The sequence below is a fragment of the Meleagris gallopavo genome, chromosome 10, assembly GCF_000146605.3.
Source record: "Meleagris gallopavo isolate NT-WF06-2002-E0010 breed Aviagen turkey brand Nicholas breeding stock chromosome 10, Turkey_5.1, whole genome shotgun sequence".
NCBI classification, from domain to species: domain Eukaryota; kingdom Metazoa; phylum Chordata; class Aves; order Galliformes; family Phasianidae; genus Meleagris; species Meleagris gallopavo.
This window is the reverse complement of record NC_015020.2, coordinates 11,510,488-11,525,402: the sequence shown is the minus strand read 5'-3', so window position 1 is coordinate 11,525,402 and position 14,915 is coordinate 11,510,488. Positions and strand designations below refer to the sequence as shown.

The 14,915-nt window shown below is 50.1% G+C and overlaps 1 protein-coding gene across 2 annotated transcripts; it reads left to right on the top strand.

Annotated features, from left to right (window-relative positions):
- The first annotated feature begins 770 nt into the window (after positions 1-770).
- RXRG (retinoid X receptor gamma) lies at positions 771-14,871 on the top strand. Of its 2 annotated transcripts, none has more exons than XM_010715739.2 (9): positions 771-1,138; positions 7,936-8,195; positions 10,087-10,231; positions 10,765-10,944; positions 12,337-12,497; positions 12,943-13,072; positions 13,341-13,473; positions 14,218-14,312; positions 14,394-14,871. In XM_010715739.2, the coding sequence occupies exons 1-9, from the start codon at positions 1,090-1,092 to the stop codon at positions 14,501-14,503; spliced, it is 1,263 nt and encodes a 420-aa protein (XP_010714041.1). In that variant the 5' UTR covers positions 771-1,089; the 3' UTR covers positions 14,504-14,871. The 2 variants fall into 2 exon arrangements, with proteins under 2 accessions (XP_010714041.1, XP_010714042.1); XM_010715740.3 differs by having other exon boundaries at positions 772-1,138; positions 14,221-14,312; positions 14,394-14,870.
- The last annotated feature ends 44 nt before the right edge of the window (positions 14,872-14,915 follow it).

Below are 14,915 nucleotides of genomic sequence, written 5' to 3'. Positions count from 1 at the left end.
AAAGCTGCTGAGATCCCGTGCTGTGGGTAAGAATTAATGCTGCTGCTAAACTCAGCACGCTGGGTGCTTAAAGCGCAAAGCAGCTTTGTTGCTCACACCTCCCAGTCCCAGGGCAGCCAGATCCATCCTCTGCAACCCTTGGGTTTCCCTGGGCAAAGAAAAAAGAATGCATATATGAAGCAGACTGTTTGTTGGTGGGTTTTTTGATTGAAAAAATGTTTCTCAGACTTGTTGCAGAGCGGGGAGAGGGAGGGAAGCTTTTCCTGCTGAGAAATCCAATTTTCCATCTGCAGATAGAAAGAAGCCACCTTGCAGCCCACAGCTCTGCTGCCTTCTGGATCTCACCCGCCTGTGTTAGTGCCCTGTGCAATGGTGTGGCAAGGAGGCTGATGTTTGCACGTGATGCTTTATGCAGTGCACGTGAGCTTTTTTTTTTACTTATTTTGCCCCTTCCAGCTCCATCCTATGTTTCCTGGGGTGGCTGCAGTCCAGCCCCCTGCAGCTGGATGCCGAGAGTGCAGATGGAGTGAAGCTTCTCAAGGGGCAGGAGCACGATGCTCCGTGCCCCGCACAGCCCAGTTCCCAAAGCACTCGAACAGCATCCTTTTTGCATGGCAGGAAAACACCTCCGCATGGCTGGGGTCGGCATAACTAATAGTCTGCATCGAGCCTTCACTGGTGGGAAAGCAGAACAGCCCCCTCCTTCTTCACGATGCTCCTCCCCTAAACAACTTAGCCTCCCCTCCACCTCCTAATTTCTGTTCTGTACCAGAGCCAGCATGCATCCAATTGCGTCTTAGCCGAGCGGTTATGCTACCGGGACGCTCCGCCGTGAATTCTCAGGGAGCTCGGGTAGCTGAAGGCAGGAGCCGGTCCTGAGCTGCTGGGAAAGGGAGCGACTCTCATCCCGGCCGACAGCTGTTCAAAGCAAGGATGGGACCGAGGGAGGAGGCAGCTGCCCCGCAGCCCTCCGAGAGCCCCCGCAGAGCCGTGCCCCGAACCGGGCGGGCAGCACCGTGCTCCGGGCAGCTTTGAAGTGAGAGGAGACGGTCGTGTTTTGAAAGGCGAGAGATGAACTGAAGATTAAACATGTATGGGAATTATCCTCACTTCATTAAGTTTCCTGCGGGTTTTGGCAGTGAGTATTTTCCTTGTGTTTGCAATCGGTGCCTGCGGGGTGAGATGGAGAAACTGATCCCGCGGTGGGAGCGCGGGGAAAAGGGGAGTTTAGAAATGTGTTTAACCTCTTTTGTGTGTGGCTGTAACCTCCAGAGCCTGCGTGCTGCTGGTTCAAGTTGTCCTGTGATTCTGGAGTGGATGTGTTTGTGTGATGAGCTGAACCTATTGATTGAAAGGACAGGATCTAACTAAGGAAGCATCTTTCCAATCGTGTTTTTATTCATGGGATTACTGGAGGAAAAGAAACGTCCAACGCTCTTTTAGACATAAAACATCCCCCATCCTGGCCCAAGGCAACCTACAGAGGGTTCTTTCTGTGCCCAGTGCCTGCTTGCTGCCCTACCAACATGGAGCTATGTCAAGTCAACTGAATGGGGCTGGGAACACAACAGGGCTCTGCCTGCTTGCGAGGCTGGAAGCAGCGTTGGTCCCCTCCACACCAGCAGGACCCTACTTCAGAAACCAGATCTGCTCTTAGAAAAAAATCTGTGCTGTTCCAGAGCACACTTATTATCTTTATCTGAAGTGATTTCCTTTATCCTAACTTGAGGGGAGTGAAGGAGGATTAATTTGAAGGGCTGTTGGGTGCTGCTGTGTGATGTTGCTCTGCTGGAGATGAGGTTTGGGCAGGGGTTGGTGTGCACATGGGTTGTTCCCACTATGTATAATTTTCTGTCTTGCTGTGGATGCTCATCTCCAGTCATCCCCCATGTGCAGAGAAGTCACAGGTAGAGAATCACTTAGATTGGAAAAGACCTTTAAGCTTATCAAGCCCAACCACTGGCATAGCACTATAGCCAAGTCTACCACTAAGCCATGTCCCTAAGCACCGCATCTACACAACTTTTAAGTAACTGTAGGGATGATGACTCCTAAAGTGCAATTTTAGCCCGTTGCTGGAGGAAACAGACTTTTTGTTGGAGAAATCTATTGCTCACTGGCATTCTTAAAGAACAAGGAAAGCAAAGCCAAACTCCTATTGCTGCAATAGGAATGAAACAATGGAAATGTTATTCGTGTTTAATTCCTTGAGTATTACGAATTTATGAGGAGGCATTCAAACTGCTCTCTGTAGGAACCAGGCACAGATCCCTGTAGGGATAGGGGTCACAGTGCTCTGCAGAGCATTTGGGAGGCTGCTGGGTGAGGGATATGGGAATAAGAGGCATTTCTGCTCCACCAATGGAGACTAAGGCACCAAGCCAGCATCGCAGCTGCAGTTCAATATACCAGGATGTTAAAAGTGCATTTAACCAATATTTTAGCTTGGTTTAGAAAAACCAAGTTTGTATCAGAGAATGGATGTGCGCACACTGCTAATAAGCATGTAATTTGCAGTGAGGAAAAGCACACTCTGACTGTGTAGTACTGCAGAGGAGAGCAGAGTAGCGGTGTTACTTTGGGTTAGTCACACTCGCACATCCAAAGTGGGAGAAGTGCATTAAGCAGATAGGTTTGTCTTCTCAGCCTGGGTTTTAGGAACATAGAAAGTGTTTCAAAATGTGGTCTTTTTCCCCAGAAGGATGCATTTCATCTGGTGCCCTGCTCCCAGGGAATGGAAAGATGCTGTGCTGGTTTGTCCCCTCTCGGAGCACTCTGGCACAGTTGGTTAGGAACAAGAACTAACTTGGCTCCTCCACAAAGTCTCTTTTATGAGTACTCATGTAACTTGGCCTGCAGCCACACCACCTCTGCCTGCAATCTTGTCAGCTCTCCCAGGCAAAGCGGGGTTAGACCGGGTTGCTTGGTGGCTTGGGAGAGCTGTAGAGGAAAACCCATGCTGTGTGCTGCCTGTTTGGTTGGCATTCTTGATGGACCCAGGTTTTGGGACCTCTGGGCTGCTTTTCCTTTAGGTGCTACAGCTTGCCATGTCCGAACCTGCAAGTCCTTATGTGAGCGTGGCAAAGGGGTCTCTGACCCAACAGGAAAATGTGTGAGAAAATCCAGTGACTGGGCAAACTCCTGCAGCCCGATGCAGAGGTTTTAGTTGTGAATGTGGGAAAAACCCATCCTCAGTTGTCTTCACAGTGCCATAGATCCTGCACTCATTGAGATGCTTTCTGATGGGGACTTCTCCAGGAGCTCAAGGACCACTGAAACAATTCATGTGCATACTTTTTTCCTTGGTGGAATCTGTGCTGGAGATCCCTCTGGTGAGGTGGCAAATCTGATCAGACCATCACATAAAGCACTCCAAACCTCAAATTCAATGACTTCTCTTTCTTTGGGAATGGAAGACTTTTTATATCACTCTCATGCACTACTATGGTCACCTGGGGGATGTGACACCTTGTTAGGTTGTTTGAGGCTTGAATCTTTAAACACCTGACAAGCAGTTGCTAAGGGACTCTGGCTGGGAAGATCCCCATAGCATAGAGATACCCTGCAATGAGTGGTTCCCATCAAAGTCGTGGCAAAACGTGTGTTGACATCTGTGGGTTGTGTTCCCTCCTTCCCCTGGCTTGGTTTCTTAAGGAGGAGAAGAGCATGCGATTACACGACAGGTGTGTGTTGTCTAAATGTCCCTGGGCATCTTGAACTGTGAACACACTGTTTGATTTCAATCAAATCAGACCGAGATCTAAAAGTGGCACCTGATGCCAAGTCTGCCAAGCTGTAGAACTATAAAGGTTGGAAAAGACTGAGATTATCTAGTCCAACCATCAATCCAACAAGCCTGGTGAAAGCCTCATGTGCTTCTACCCAAGTGCTCCTTGGGGGCCAGGTTTTAGGTGGCTTTGGCTTGCAAAGCAGTGGAAGAGTCATAAGTTTACAACCAGAGCTGTTGGTGGCAGCTCTTTTCACCACCCAATGAGCAGAGGGAAAATCTTGCATGTTCCTCTCTGGTCTTCTGCAGATCCCCACTGCAGATCTCTCTGCCCGCCTCCAAAACTTTGTGTTCCTCTGTGATGTTAGCTGTCAGGGGAAGGCTGCATTATTTATTGACTTGCAGAGCAGAAGGCAAAGATGGGAGCACAAAGGTTACTGAACCTTAAAAGCAAGACAAAGCCAATAACCTTTATGCAGGATATCAGCATGGGGAAACATGCTTGGACAGTTATAAATATCACCAGAAAGGGAGTATTTTTTTGGTATTAACTTCCATATTTAAATAAATAAGCAATCGTAGCAGCAAAGCTTCAATTCCAGCTAACAGAGATTCCTTACTACATAACTGCATTTCATTTCAGGAGTGTTTCTCACAGGTACGTCCCTGAGAATGTTGTCCCCAAGGACGATCCTCCCGCCAGGCTGTCTGTCATAAAACCCATGTTTCAGTGCTGAAGCCCTTCCCTACACATCCCTATTTGGTGTTCTTGGGTTCTTGGGTGGAGGAGGGGGAGGCAGCACAGCTCACACCTCTGATCCTTCATCCCTCTCTGTGCTTATCTGGGGCCTCAGAACCATAAGCATATTCTTTGTTATTCATACAGTTTGCTTTACCTCTTGATTCTCTGATGCCTAAAGAACAAGTGGAAAGAGTGAAAGAATGATCATCCCTGGACTTGCTATTTATCTGCAGGTCTCAGGAGGTAGGCTTGCCCTAGGCACTAGGTACCTAGGTAATAAATTGATGGTTGGACTAGATGATCTCTGTGGCCTTTTCCGACCTTTGTCATTTTATGGCTTAGTGGGCATGGAAGTGGTAGGTTTGTGATTGGACTTGATGATCTTGGAAGACGTTTCCAGCCTTTGATTTTATGATAGTTTAGTGATTGGACTAGATGATCTTATAGGTCTGTCCCAACCTTAATGATTCTGTGGTTTCATGGACATGGTGGGGATGGGTTGGTGATTTCACTTGATAATCTTGGAGGTCTTTTCCAGCCTTCATGATTTTATGATTCTAGATGATAAACACAATGATCTTTCTCTAATTAACATGGGCACCTTTCTTATCCTGGCTTTGCTAGACATAAGAGCTGAAGAGGCTTTAATCAGTGCAAACTTACAGTTGCTGCAGTGGCTATGGGGTAGTGTGTAAGGCTTGGATGTTTCTAATCTGTGTTCTCTTTCCACTTTTTGCTCAAAAACAGTTGGTGAGATTGGTGTCCCCTGCTGTTTCTTGGGTGAAAATCAAGATATCTTGATGTGTAGCAGGCTGGGCACTTCTCTTCCTGCTGTTCTTGCCAATGCACTTGTGGTCACTTGCATGCTCTTATCTTTCCTTCCAGACATGGTCCATCTTTCCCCTTGGAAGCGCTCACAGCCCAGATGGTCCAAGCTGGCTTCACTGAGCCAGTGTTAGTCATGGAGCAGCGTTCTCCCAGCCCAGGCTGCTCAGCACTGATGTGTGGGCTCTGCATCTGTACCTCCACAGTGATGGAGATAGCATTTCTATATTCCCAGTTCTATGAGGCTGTCCATGCAATGCTCCCACCCTCGGCCAGGATTTTGCAGGATGGAAGAAGTAAGGAAGCAAAGCTATGCAGTGTCCTTGCTTATCTTCTCTCCTTCCGATGCGGGGCTGCCCTGTGCACCTCAGGGCCCCACCAGAGCCAGCCGAGTCCCCAGCACTGCATGTCATCTTGCATTACCTGATGGGCAGGCTGCAGGCCCACCGTGGACTGTGTAAATGTCACCAGGGCTGAATTCTGCCACAGAAGCAGCCATGGCTGGCACACTGGGCTGGCTCCTGGCTCTGTGGTCCCCCCTGTGTCATCCCACAGCTGCGTCCCTGTGGAGCAGCTCCTCTCTAAGAACAACTGCAGCACAGATGCTTCTGTTCACCCCCATGTGATGGGAGAGAAGTCCTTGCAAGACTTTTGAGTTAGTTTCAGCTGGGAGATGCATGACACAAATAGTATTTTCTCCAGGATCGCTTCATTTAATCTTTCCAAACCGTATTCAGCACAAATTAACAAGGCCTGTGATCTATATTTATGCTGTCCAAGCCAGCCTGGGTCCTGGGGAAGGACTGGAAGTCAAAGAAAATCCCGGACCACTGCTTTGATTTTTGAGTAGGATTTGTATTGCAATTTATTATGGTTAGATATAGGTATTTGTATCTGGAAACTGATGGTTTTGGCCAATGTATTTGTCCCAGCTTCAGCAGGACAGTTTGGCCAGTGTGGGAACAAATGCACTGCCTTTGGGGATGTCCTTGGCCATAGCACTCTTGCCATGGACAAGTATGCCATGGGGCTGGCTCTGGAAAGCAATCTTCTTTGCCACAAAGCCTTTTGCATCTTCCGAAAGCTTGGATCCCTTTCTAATAAAGAACAGTGTTTCTCTTACGTCTGGTGTAAATATGAACAGATAAAATACCTTTCCTGTGAGTCTTTTCTTAGTGACTTAAATTTGCTATGTGATACTTTGAAAATGTCCTTTTCTGTGTTATGGAAAAGGATGAAAAATTGTCCCTCTTCTCTTTAGCTACTCTGATGTGGAAGACATCTGCCCCATCTCTCTTTTAATGTCTGATTTCCTAAGCAGAAGTGTTCCGAAAAGTCTCTCACTTTTTTAAAGTGATGTGAAAAGCAATTTGTTTATAAGCTTGTGTATCGATGCTGGGGAGGGCCTTCCAGCAGTAGGATGGAGCCCTTTGCCTGGGCACTGCCTCCAGGGCTTCAGCTGCTGTCGTTTTGCTGGCTTCCTCTTGCCTCACGTTGCTTTCCACTGGGAGAATTGATCCAAAAAGCCAAAGCAAGAATTGACAAAGACCTTTTCTCCCCCACCCTCTGCAGAATTAAGTCTGAAGTGAGTTGATAACAGCAGATCGAGTCCTCCTTGACTCTGACAAATGTCTTTAATGTTATTCAGCAAGCTGACCTTTTCCCGTCTTTATTGTGCATCTTCCCTTTGAATCAGATTTGATTGTTACTTCAGGTAAAATAACAAACACTGTCACGTAAATAACTTTGCAATAATGTTAAAAGGATGGGGAGGAAAAAACAACAACAACAACGCAACACCAAACCTCTGCCTTACTGCAAACGCAAGGGAACAAGCAGTCTCTTTGCCAGCTATGGAAAACAAACAGTGTGACGTTGCTACACAACACCTTGCCTTTGCTGCTCCAGGGAATGGTCTCCTGTGTTGAAAAGCCAATAGAGAAACAATGGCTCGTTGAAATGTTAACGAAAGCCAATGCTTACTAGGGTTGCTAAATTCTAGGAAAAGGGGGAAAAAGTTTGTATATATATCCTTAAAATGCAGCTAGACCCTTTGACATTGGTGGGCATTTTGTGTCAAAATAATCTCTGAAGATGGAAGATGGGTCTCGTAGAGCTGAGTTTCTTGACTCCAACGTCTTGAATTGGATCTGTAGGAATGCGGGAAATAGCATGCTGGAGAGGTATGTGGGTTAGGGAAAGGAAGAGCTGAGCCTTGGGGAGAAGATGAGCCATCATGGGAAGTGAAGGCACGTTGCAAAGCACAGAGAGCTACGGGGGTTCCAGCCTGGCTGCTGGGGATTTCTTGGCTTCAGAAATGCTCTGTCTCCAGAGCTGGTTTGAACAGCAAATGTGAGACCTTGGGGAATAGAAAGTCAGCCTGAGGCAGGCAAGCAGCAGTGCCTTTTTCCAAGTCAGTTAAGGCACCAACGCAACGCGAGAAGATTTGATTATTAAACATTATCTTCATAATATGTTTTGTTGCTGTAGGTAACCTTATTTCCTGTACCATAAACAACGTTTTGCTCTTTCCCTTTAAATAATGAGGCATGTTTGCTTGGCCAGCATCTAAGCTGACACAAGCAAGGCAGGCCACCAGACCCTGTACAGGCATCCACATATAACTCATCTCTCCTTGTAGATTCCCCTGTTCACGCCAGCTCCACGTCTGTGAGCCCATCATCCAGCCTGTCCGTGGGGAGCACAGTGGACGGACACCCCAACTACCTCGAGGCCCCCACAAACGCCTCCCGGGCGCTGCCATCCCCCATGAACACCATCGGCTCTCCAGTGAACGCGTTGGGCTCACCCTACAGGGTCATTGCATCCTCCATTGGCTCGCATCCCGTTGCTCTGTCCTCCTCAGCCCCGGGCATGAACTTTGTGACCCACAGCCCACAGGTAGGTAGATGGGCATGCTGGCTTCGTCCCCAGTTTCTGGTGCTCAGAGGCTGGGTGAAGACTGAAACTGAAGGGTGTGGGCTGGCTGGTGGGGCTTGTTTTGTAGATTTGATGTAAAGACCAATTGCCAGCGTGTGAATCTTCCTGATTAAATCACCTTGACACAGAAGATACCTGTCTACATTTTACAGTGGAGGGGGGGAGATGATTCCCACATCTTATCTTACTATAGAGGCAATTCCCTCTGTTGCATCTGTGGCCATATGGGTAATTATTGAAATTCATGTACAGTACAGTAGGAAATAGTCATTCCCATTCCTCCAGTAAAAGGGTATCTGCTATGTTTCATTATATGGAAAGGATGCAGACTTTCTAGAGAGACAAATGTTAATGCTAAATGCCAGCCACGTACTCTGTGCTGTGTGCAGACTTTGCCTGAAGAAAAATTAAATGCTCCCATCCTTACTGCCTGAACTCACTCAAGGGCTGAAGTTCCTCTCCAGGTAAAGGGGATCCCCGGGGCTGGGGTCTGTGTCCCCCCAGGGACAGGCTGGGGGCTCTTTGGGTGCCTGTGCAGGGCAGGGACCTTCACATCACCCAGCTGTTTCCCATTGACCAGGCAGTTCCCATTGCCCATGGTATGCCAGGCAGGTGCTTGATGGTGGCGAAGCTGGTGGCAATGCTGGCTTCATGGAAACCTTTTCCTCTGGGTCTGGGGATGCTCCAGGAAGCAGTTTTCCCCAGTCCAGGAGTTTCCCCACGTTACCAGCTCTGAGGAGAGTTTTACTCACATTGTCTCTAATGCAAGGAGACAGCTGGGCTTTGGGGATTTGGCAGGGAGGCTGCTAATGGATTTGGGTTCAAGCAGTTGTCCCAAATATCATACATGATTGCACTTAACCTGCAGGAGCCAAAGCTCTTAGACACTGATGGCTAAAACTGTCCCAATTCTCCCCCTGCGTATATGCTGTTATTGTCTGTGAGTGCAGCAGAGAGAAAAGAAAGGTGGTAACTGAGCTCTGGATCACATTTTAAACCACAGAAAGTTCCTCCTGACTCAGCATCTTGGCAAGAAGTTTGCAAAGTACCAAAGGAGGCTGTGTGCTTGAAGGGAAGGAAGGAGCTGAGTTGGTGGTGAGAAGGATGAGCTGATGGTGGTTTTGGAGAGATGTTGTTTTGCCCAGGCAGCTTGAGAAAAGACATGCTCAATGGCCCTTCATCCTCACTGCCCTGCTGACAACAGCTTTAAAGCAAACAGTTATCAAAGGAAGCCCTGGGCAACGTCAGCCTTTGGTCTCTGATCGATTTCAGTTTGCAGCCTTTAACTTGCAGCAGCCACGAGCAGCTCCTGGGGATCTTAGCTGGAAGCTCTGGGCTGTCGGCCTGCATCTCAGTGCAGCTCGTTTTAGATGTCCTGCTTGCTCCCTTCTCAAATCTGGTAACCCCAAATCTGCTCTGTTCTCCAGCTTGTGATTGAGTTTGGAGTCCCAGGGAGGGACTGGGATTGCCACATTTTCATGCAGAGTTGCACATGGTGAGCCACAGGCAGCTGATGACCAGCATCCCCCAGTGAAGGAGGCAGGATCCCACCAGTGCTGCTGTTCAAGGGCTGTAACTGAGCAGCTGAGGGTCACTGCCTGCCCTTTTCCAGCTCTGCTTAGCCTTGCCTTTTGCTTGCAGCCTCAGGGTGAGACAAGGGTTGATTTCTGCTACCCAGCTTCTGCTTAAATCCCTCCAGCTGGATTCACCAGAGGATGTCAGTCTGCCCATGGGCTAGGGATGAGCTTTGGGATGAGCCCGGACTGAGCACTGAGGAAACACTCAACTCAATTTGGGAATGGTTTCTCTGGGGTACAGAGCTAAACCATCTCTTTGTCTTCTCCTTCTACAGCTCAATGTACTCAACAATGTCAGCAGCTCGGAGGACATCAAGCCCTTGCCAGGTCTTCCGGGGATTGGGAACATGAATTATCCATCCACAAGCCCGGGTTCCTTAGCCAAACACATCTGTGCCATCTGTGGGGACAGGTCCTCAGGTAGGAAGCGTCCTTCCTCAGGGAGGGCTTTGTACAATGACAGCTGCCCTGATGCCCTGAAGGCTTGCACAGCAGTGAATGTTGTCATCAATCAGTGAATGCTGAGGTTGCGTTGGTATCACAGGGTTCATGGCTGGGTCTGGCTTACCTAAAGGCAGACTCTTCTCTAGGTACCATCTCATTTCATACCTTTAACAAAGGTAACACATGAAAATCACTGTGTTCCTGTTTACCTCTGCTCTGCGCTAGCTGCTTTATAGCTGTTCTTAGGTTATTTCTCTTGCCCTGAGTCCTGCAGCCTGGCTGAGCCTGGCAAACCCCACCATGTCAGTGCACCCCAATCATGGCTCCCTTCCCTCTGCTGGGATGCAGACGGATACGGTCCTTCCTTATAATGGAAAAGTGATAGCACAGCAGCACCCCATCCTCCTTGACAAACCAGCCCTGTCAAGTCGACTCCCTGCAGGCTCTTCCTTCACCTCTGGGGTCGGTCTGAGCTCACCCACGCTGACAGCCTGCCCTCACCTCCCTAGGGAAGCACTATGGGGTGTACAGCTGCGAGGGCTGCAAGGGCTTCTTTAAGAGGACCATCCGGAAGGACCTGATCTACACCTGCCGTGACAACAAGGACTGCCTCATCGACAAGCGCCAACGCAACCGCTGCCAGTACTGCCGCTATCAGAAGTGCCTCGCCATGGGGATGAAGAGGGAAGGTACACACGGGCTTGGAGACTTCTTTCCGCGCGTGCTCTGGGCGTGCAGCTGTGATGCTTTGGCCCATTCCCCATAGCGCGGTCAATTCTGCGCTGCCCCAAGCACTGAGGGAAGCTGGGGGTTGTATAAGATCAGGCTTGATACAAAAACCCAATCTCAGGCACAGCTCTCCCTTCCTGCCAGGTGCAAAGTGGTTTGGAGGACCGTAGAGTTGATGTGACTTCCCTTCACAGAGCGTGAAAATGCAAACCCCAGGCTGCTGGTGGGCAGTGTGAGGACAAACCTGTGCTGGGAGCACGTAACATTCTCCTCCCAGCAGCAGTTATTTAACTCAGGAAATGAGGATCGAGCTCTCAGGCAGCCTTAGGGCTTCTTGGAGGCTTGCAGAGCTGTTCCCTTCCTTAGCATCCTCTGTCCTCCTCCCATGGGACTTTTATCCCCTCGGTTTCATGGAGATGCCTTCCCCACTCCTCCAAACGCTGACTGCTCAAGGGGAGAAGTCATTAAGTTGTTCAACAAAAAACACCAACATTTGCATAACAGGGGCTGGCTTTGCATCCAACCCCAGTGAACCTTTATCACTTTATGGTTATAAATGCCTACAGCTCATTATTCATGATTAGCCCAGCCCCCCACCTTTCCTTCAGGGCTTACTCTGCATTTTGGTACCCTGTGGATGGTGCTGTGTGGTCACACTGAGGCAGTGATGCTGGCCAGCAGGGCTGTTCTGCTCTTTTGGTACTCTTCTCCCCAGCAGTGAGCTAAACTGATGTGACACCTGCTGGTCACTTGCCTTTCCTTTCTCCCGAAGTAGGATTTTCTTATGGCTTTGCCAATACAAAATTGGCATAAGACTTGGCATGCTGTGTGTACACATCCTACACTGACCTGTCCTCGACAGACCCAGCAGCCCTGGGGGTGAATATCTGATATTTCACCCATCAGCAGATATCCTGGGAAATGATAGCAGAGTGGGAGAGCTCCAAGCTTGCAGCAGGAGGGGCTCCCTGCATCGATCCATGCCCTTATAGATGTGGAGGCCCCAGTTTGGCTCAGGAATTGGGCACGCAGCAAACCTTAGTGGCTGGGAGATGGGGTCCCTCCAGCAGCTTGTGACCACTGAGCTCAGGCTGCCACCTGGAGGCATTACCTCCTTCCTCCTCTCTGCTGGAGTTTGGAGGTCAAGTTTGGAGACCACCAGTCTGCAGCAACCCCAACGTTACTGGAGGGTGACGAGGACAGAGTGGCGATTGCGCTTTGGTTGGACCTACCTCAGAAGTATCTATGTATTTTCTCCCTACCAAGAGAGTTCCTCAACCAAGAGGAGAGGAGATTCTTAGCAAGCAGCTGAATGCTGCCCGGGTGTAAAGAGCTGTTTTTTTGTCCCTTAGCTGTGCAGGAGGAGAGGCAGCGGAGCAGGGAGCGCAGTGAGAATGAAGCTGAGTCCACGAGCGGTGGCAGTGAAGACATGCCTGTGGAGAGGATCCTGGAAGCTGAGCTGGCAGTCGAACCCAAGACTGAGGCATACAGTGATGTGAACACAGAGAGCTCAGTAAGGGGCACTGGCAGTGTCAGTAATGTCACACAGCCTGGGATGAGAGCATTTGAGATGTGATTTGAAGGGACAAATCCTATGTGTGCTGGGGCTGCGCATCTCTGGGCGCAGATTGTCTGCCCCATAGCAACCAGGGCTGATGTGGGATGTAAGATAACCCAACCCACTCCCACCACATCCCTCAGTGCCACATCTTCACTTATCCAATCTGAATCTCCTCTGGTGCAAGTTAAGGCCAATTTGGCTGAGAAGAAATAATAGTAACAAAAATTTCCTCTCCCCAAAAATGCGCAGCTGAGATAACTGGCAATGTCATCACTTTGTTTGTGGCCCTGAGCACTGCTAATGCGATTTGATGCTGTGTGCAGAGTGGGTGGTGACTATCAGTGATTTTACATTGATTAATTCTCCCCTTTTCCCCCCAATATCGGTGTTCCCACAGACAAATGACCCTGTCACCAACATCTGCCACGCCGCTGACAAGCAGCTCTTCACTCTTGTTGAGTGGGCCAAGCGCATCCCCCACTTCTCCGACCTGACCCTGGAGGACCAAGTCATTCTCCTGCGGGCAGGTAACGTCCCCAACCTTTGCCCTTTTCCTGCTATCCCCATCCCTTCTCTGGGTTGTGTGTTTGTGGGGAACGCGACATCCTGAGCTGGTCCTTCCCTGCTGTTGGGGCTGGCTTGTCCCAGGCCAGCACAAGCGCTTGGCAGAGAGTGTAGATGGGGCGCTGGGAATCTGATGTTGAATCAAAGGGCAGAAACCAGCTCCCTGCTCTGTATGGGAATGATGCTTGGCTGGCAGCTGCCCTCTTTATCCCACACACCTCCCTCTCGCAGGCTGGAACGAGCTGCTCATCGCATCCTTCTCCCATCGCTCCGTGTCGGTGCAGGACGGCATCCTGCTGGCCACAGGCTTGCATGTGCACCGCAGCAGTGCTCACAGTGCAGGCGTGGGCTCCATCTTTGACAGGTATGTGGCCAGGTTGTCATTCCCAGCAGCAGAGTCCTGCAGGCTCTCTCCCTACTGAAAGGGAATCAATGACCCCTTCCAACTAGGGATATTCTATTGTTCTATGGAGAGCTACAGCAAACCCATGATGATTTGGGGCAGAATTAGGGGACATTCAACTGGCTTACGAAAAACACAACAGAATGTAATGAAAACATCTTGAAAGGGATTTGCAGCTGCAGAAACATCTCTGTGGGTGGGGGTGTTTGTGCAGGGGGAGGCTGCTTCTCTGCCCTCCCCTTGAAGCTTTTGCCATAACTGGATCTACAGCTAATACTGATCAGCAGAGCTTTAGCTAGCAGAGCCTTAAGCCCCAGCTTGCAGTTTCTGCTCATGTAACAGCCACATATGTACTGTCTGTGCCATGTCTGCTCCCAGCCCAGCAGGATGTGGTGGTACCACCCTTACAGAAGTGGCATGCAGAGTGCAATGTGGAGGAACACCCATGTGGTTTTCCTCAAACACAAATTGTTCTTCCTAACTCCAGCAGAGCACAGAGCCCATGTGCAGAGCAGAGCGAGAATGGAAGTAAACTTAATGCTCCTGCCTCTGGGTGCTGCTGGTGCTCATAGAAAAGAGCAGTGGGTGGCATTGCTGTCCCATACAGCTCTCCCTGCAGAGAGGGGCTGGGGGGATTCCCAGTGCCCATCCCGGATGATTTCAGCCCCCGTTTCTGACTGTCTGCCCACTTGTGTCCCCCACAAGCAGAGTTTTGACAGAGCTGGTGTCCAAAATGAAGGACATGCAGATGGATAAGTCGGAGCTGGGGTGTCTGCGAGCCATTGTCCTCTTCAACCCAGGTAAGTTGCGGAGCTGTCACGCAGCATCACCACCTCTCCCCTGCGTGCCACTGGATGCCTGGCAGTGACTCTCTTGTCCAGACGCCAAGGGCCTGTCCAGCCCCTCAGAAGTGGAGTCGCTGCGGGAGAAGGTCTACGCCACGCTGGAAGCCTACACGAAGCAGAAGTACCCCGAGCAGCCGGGGCGGTGAGTGTCCCCTCCGTCCTGGGGCTGAGTTAACCCCAGCGAGGAAAATCCGCAATACAAAAACAAGCCACCGCCCGGGGCCGCCCCGCTGCCGGACCGCAGCCTTTGGGATGGCGACGGATCCCTCCCAGCCCTGTACAAGCCCACCCTCTGCTGGCTGCCGTGCCGCAATGCCGCTCCGGCCCCGGGGCCGCCGGGTGCAGCCGCAGCATCCTCGGAGGTTTGGGGGGAGACGAGAGGGCAGCCCTCCCAGCATCCCTGAACCAGGAGGGGAGGGGTGTTCCATGAATGGTTGCAACGGCAGAGAGGAGATGCAAGTCACCGGTTCGAGCGCTTGCTTTTAGGGAGAAGCCGGGTTTTACTTTATTTCTTTGATTTTTGAAACGTATGGATGCAAAATTCCTCCCTTCCCTTCC

What these genes read in the sequence shown, in the direction of transcription:
- RXRG (XM_010715739.2), top strand. Translation starts at nt 1,090, where the DNA reads ATGTATGGGAATTATCCTCACTTCATTAAGTTTCCTGCGGGTTTTGGC. An exon ending in ATGTGAACACAGAGAGCTCA is followed by an intron (nt 12,498 to 12,942) that starts GTAAGGGGCACT and finishes GTGTTCCCACAG; the next exon opens with ACAAATGACCCTGTCACCAA. An exon ending in GTGGGCTCCATCTTTGACAG is followed by an intron (nt 13,474 to 14,217) that starts GTATGTGGCCAG and finishes GTCCCCCACAAG; the next exon opens with CAGAGTTTTGACAGAGCTGG.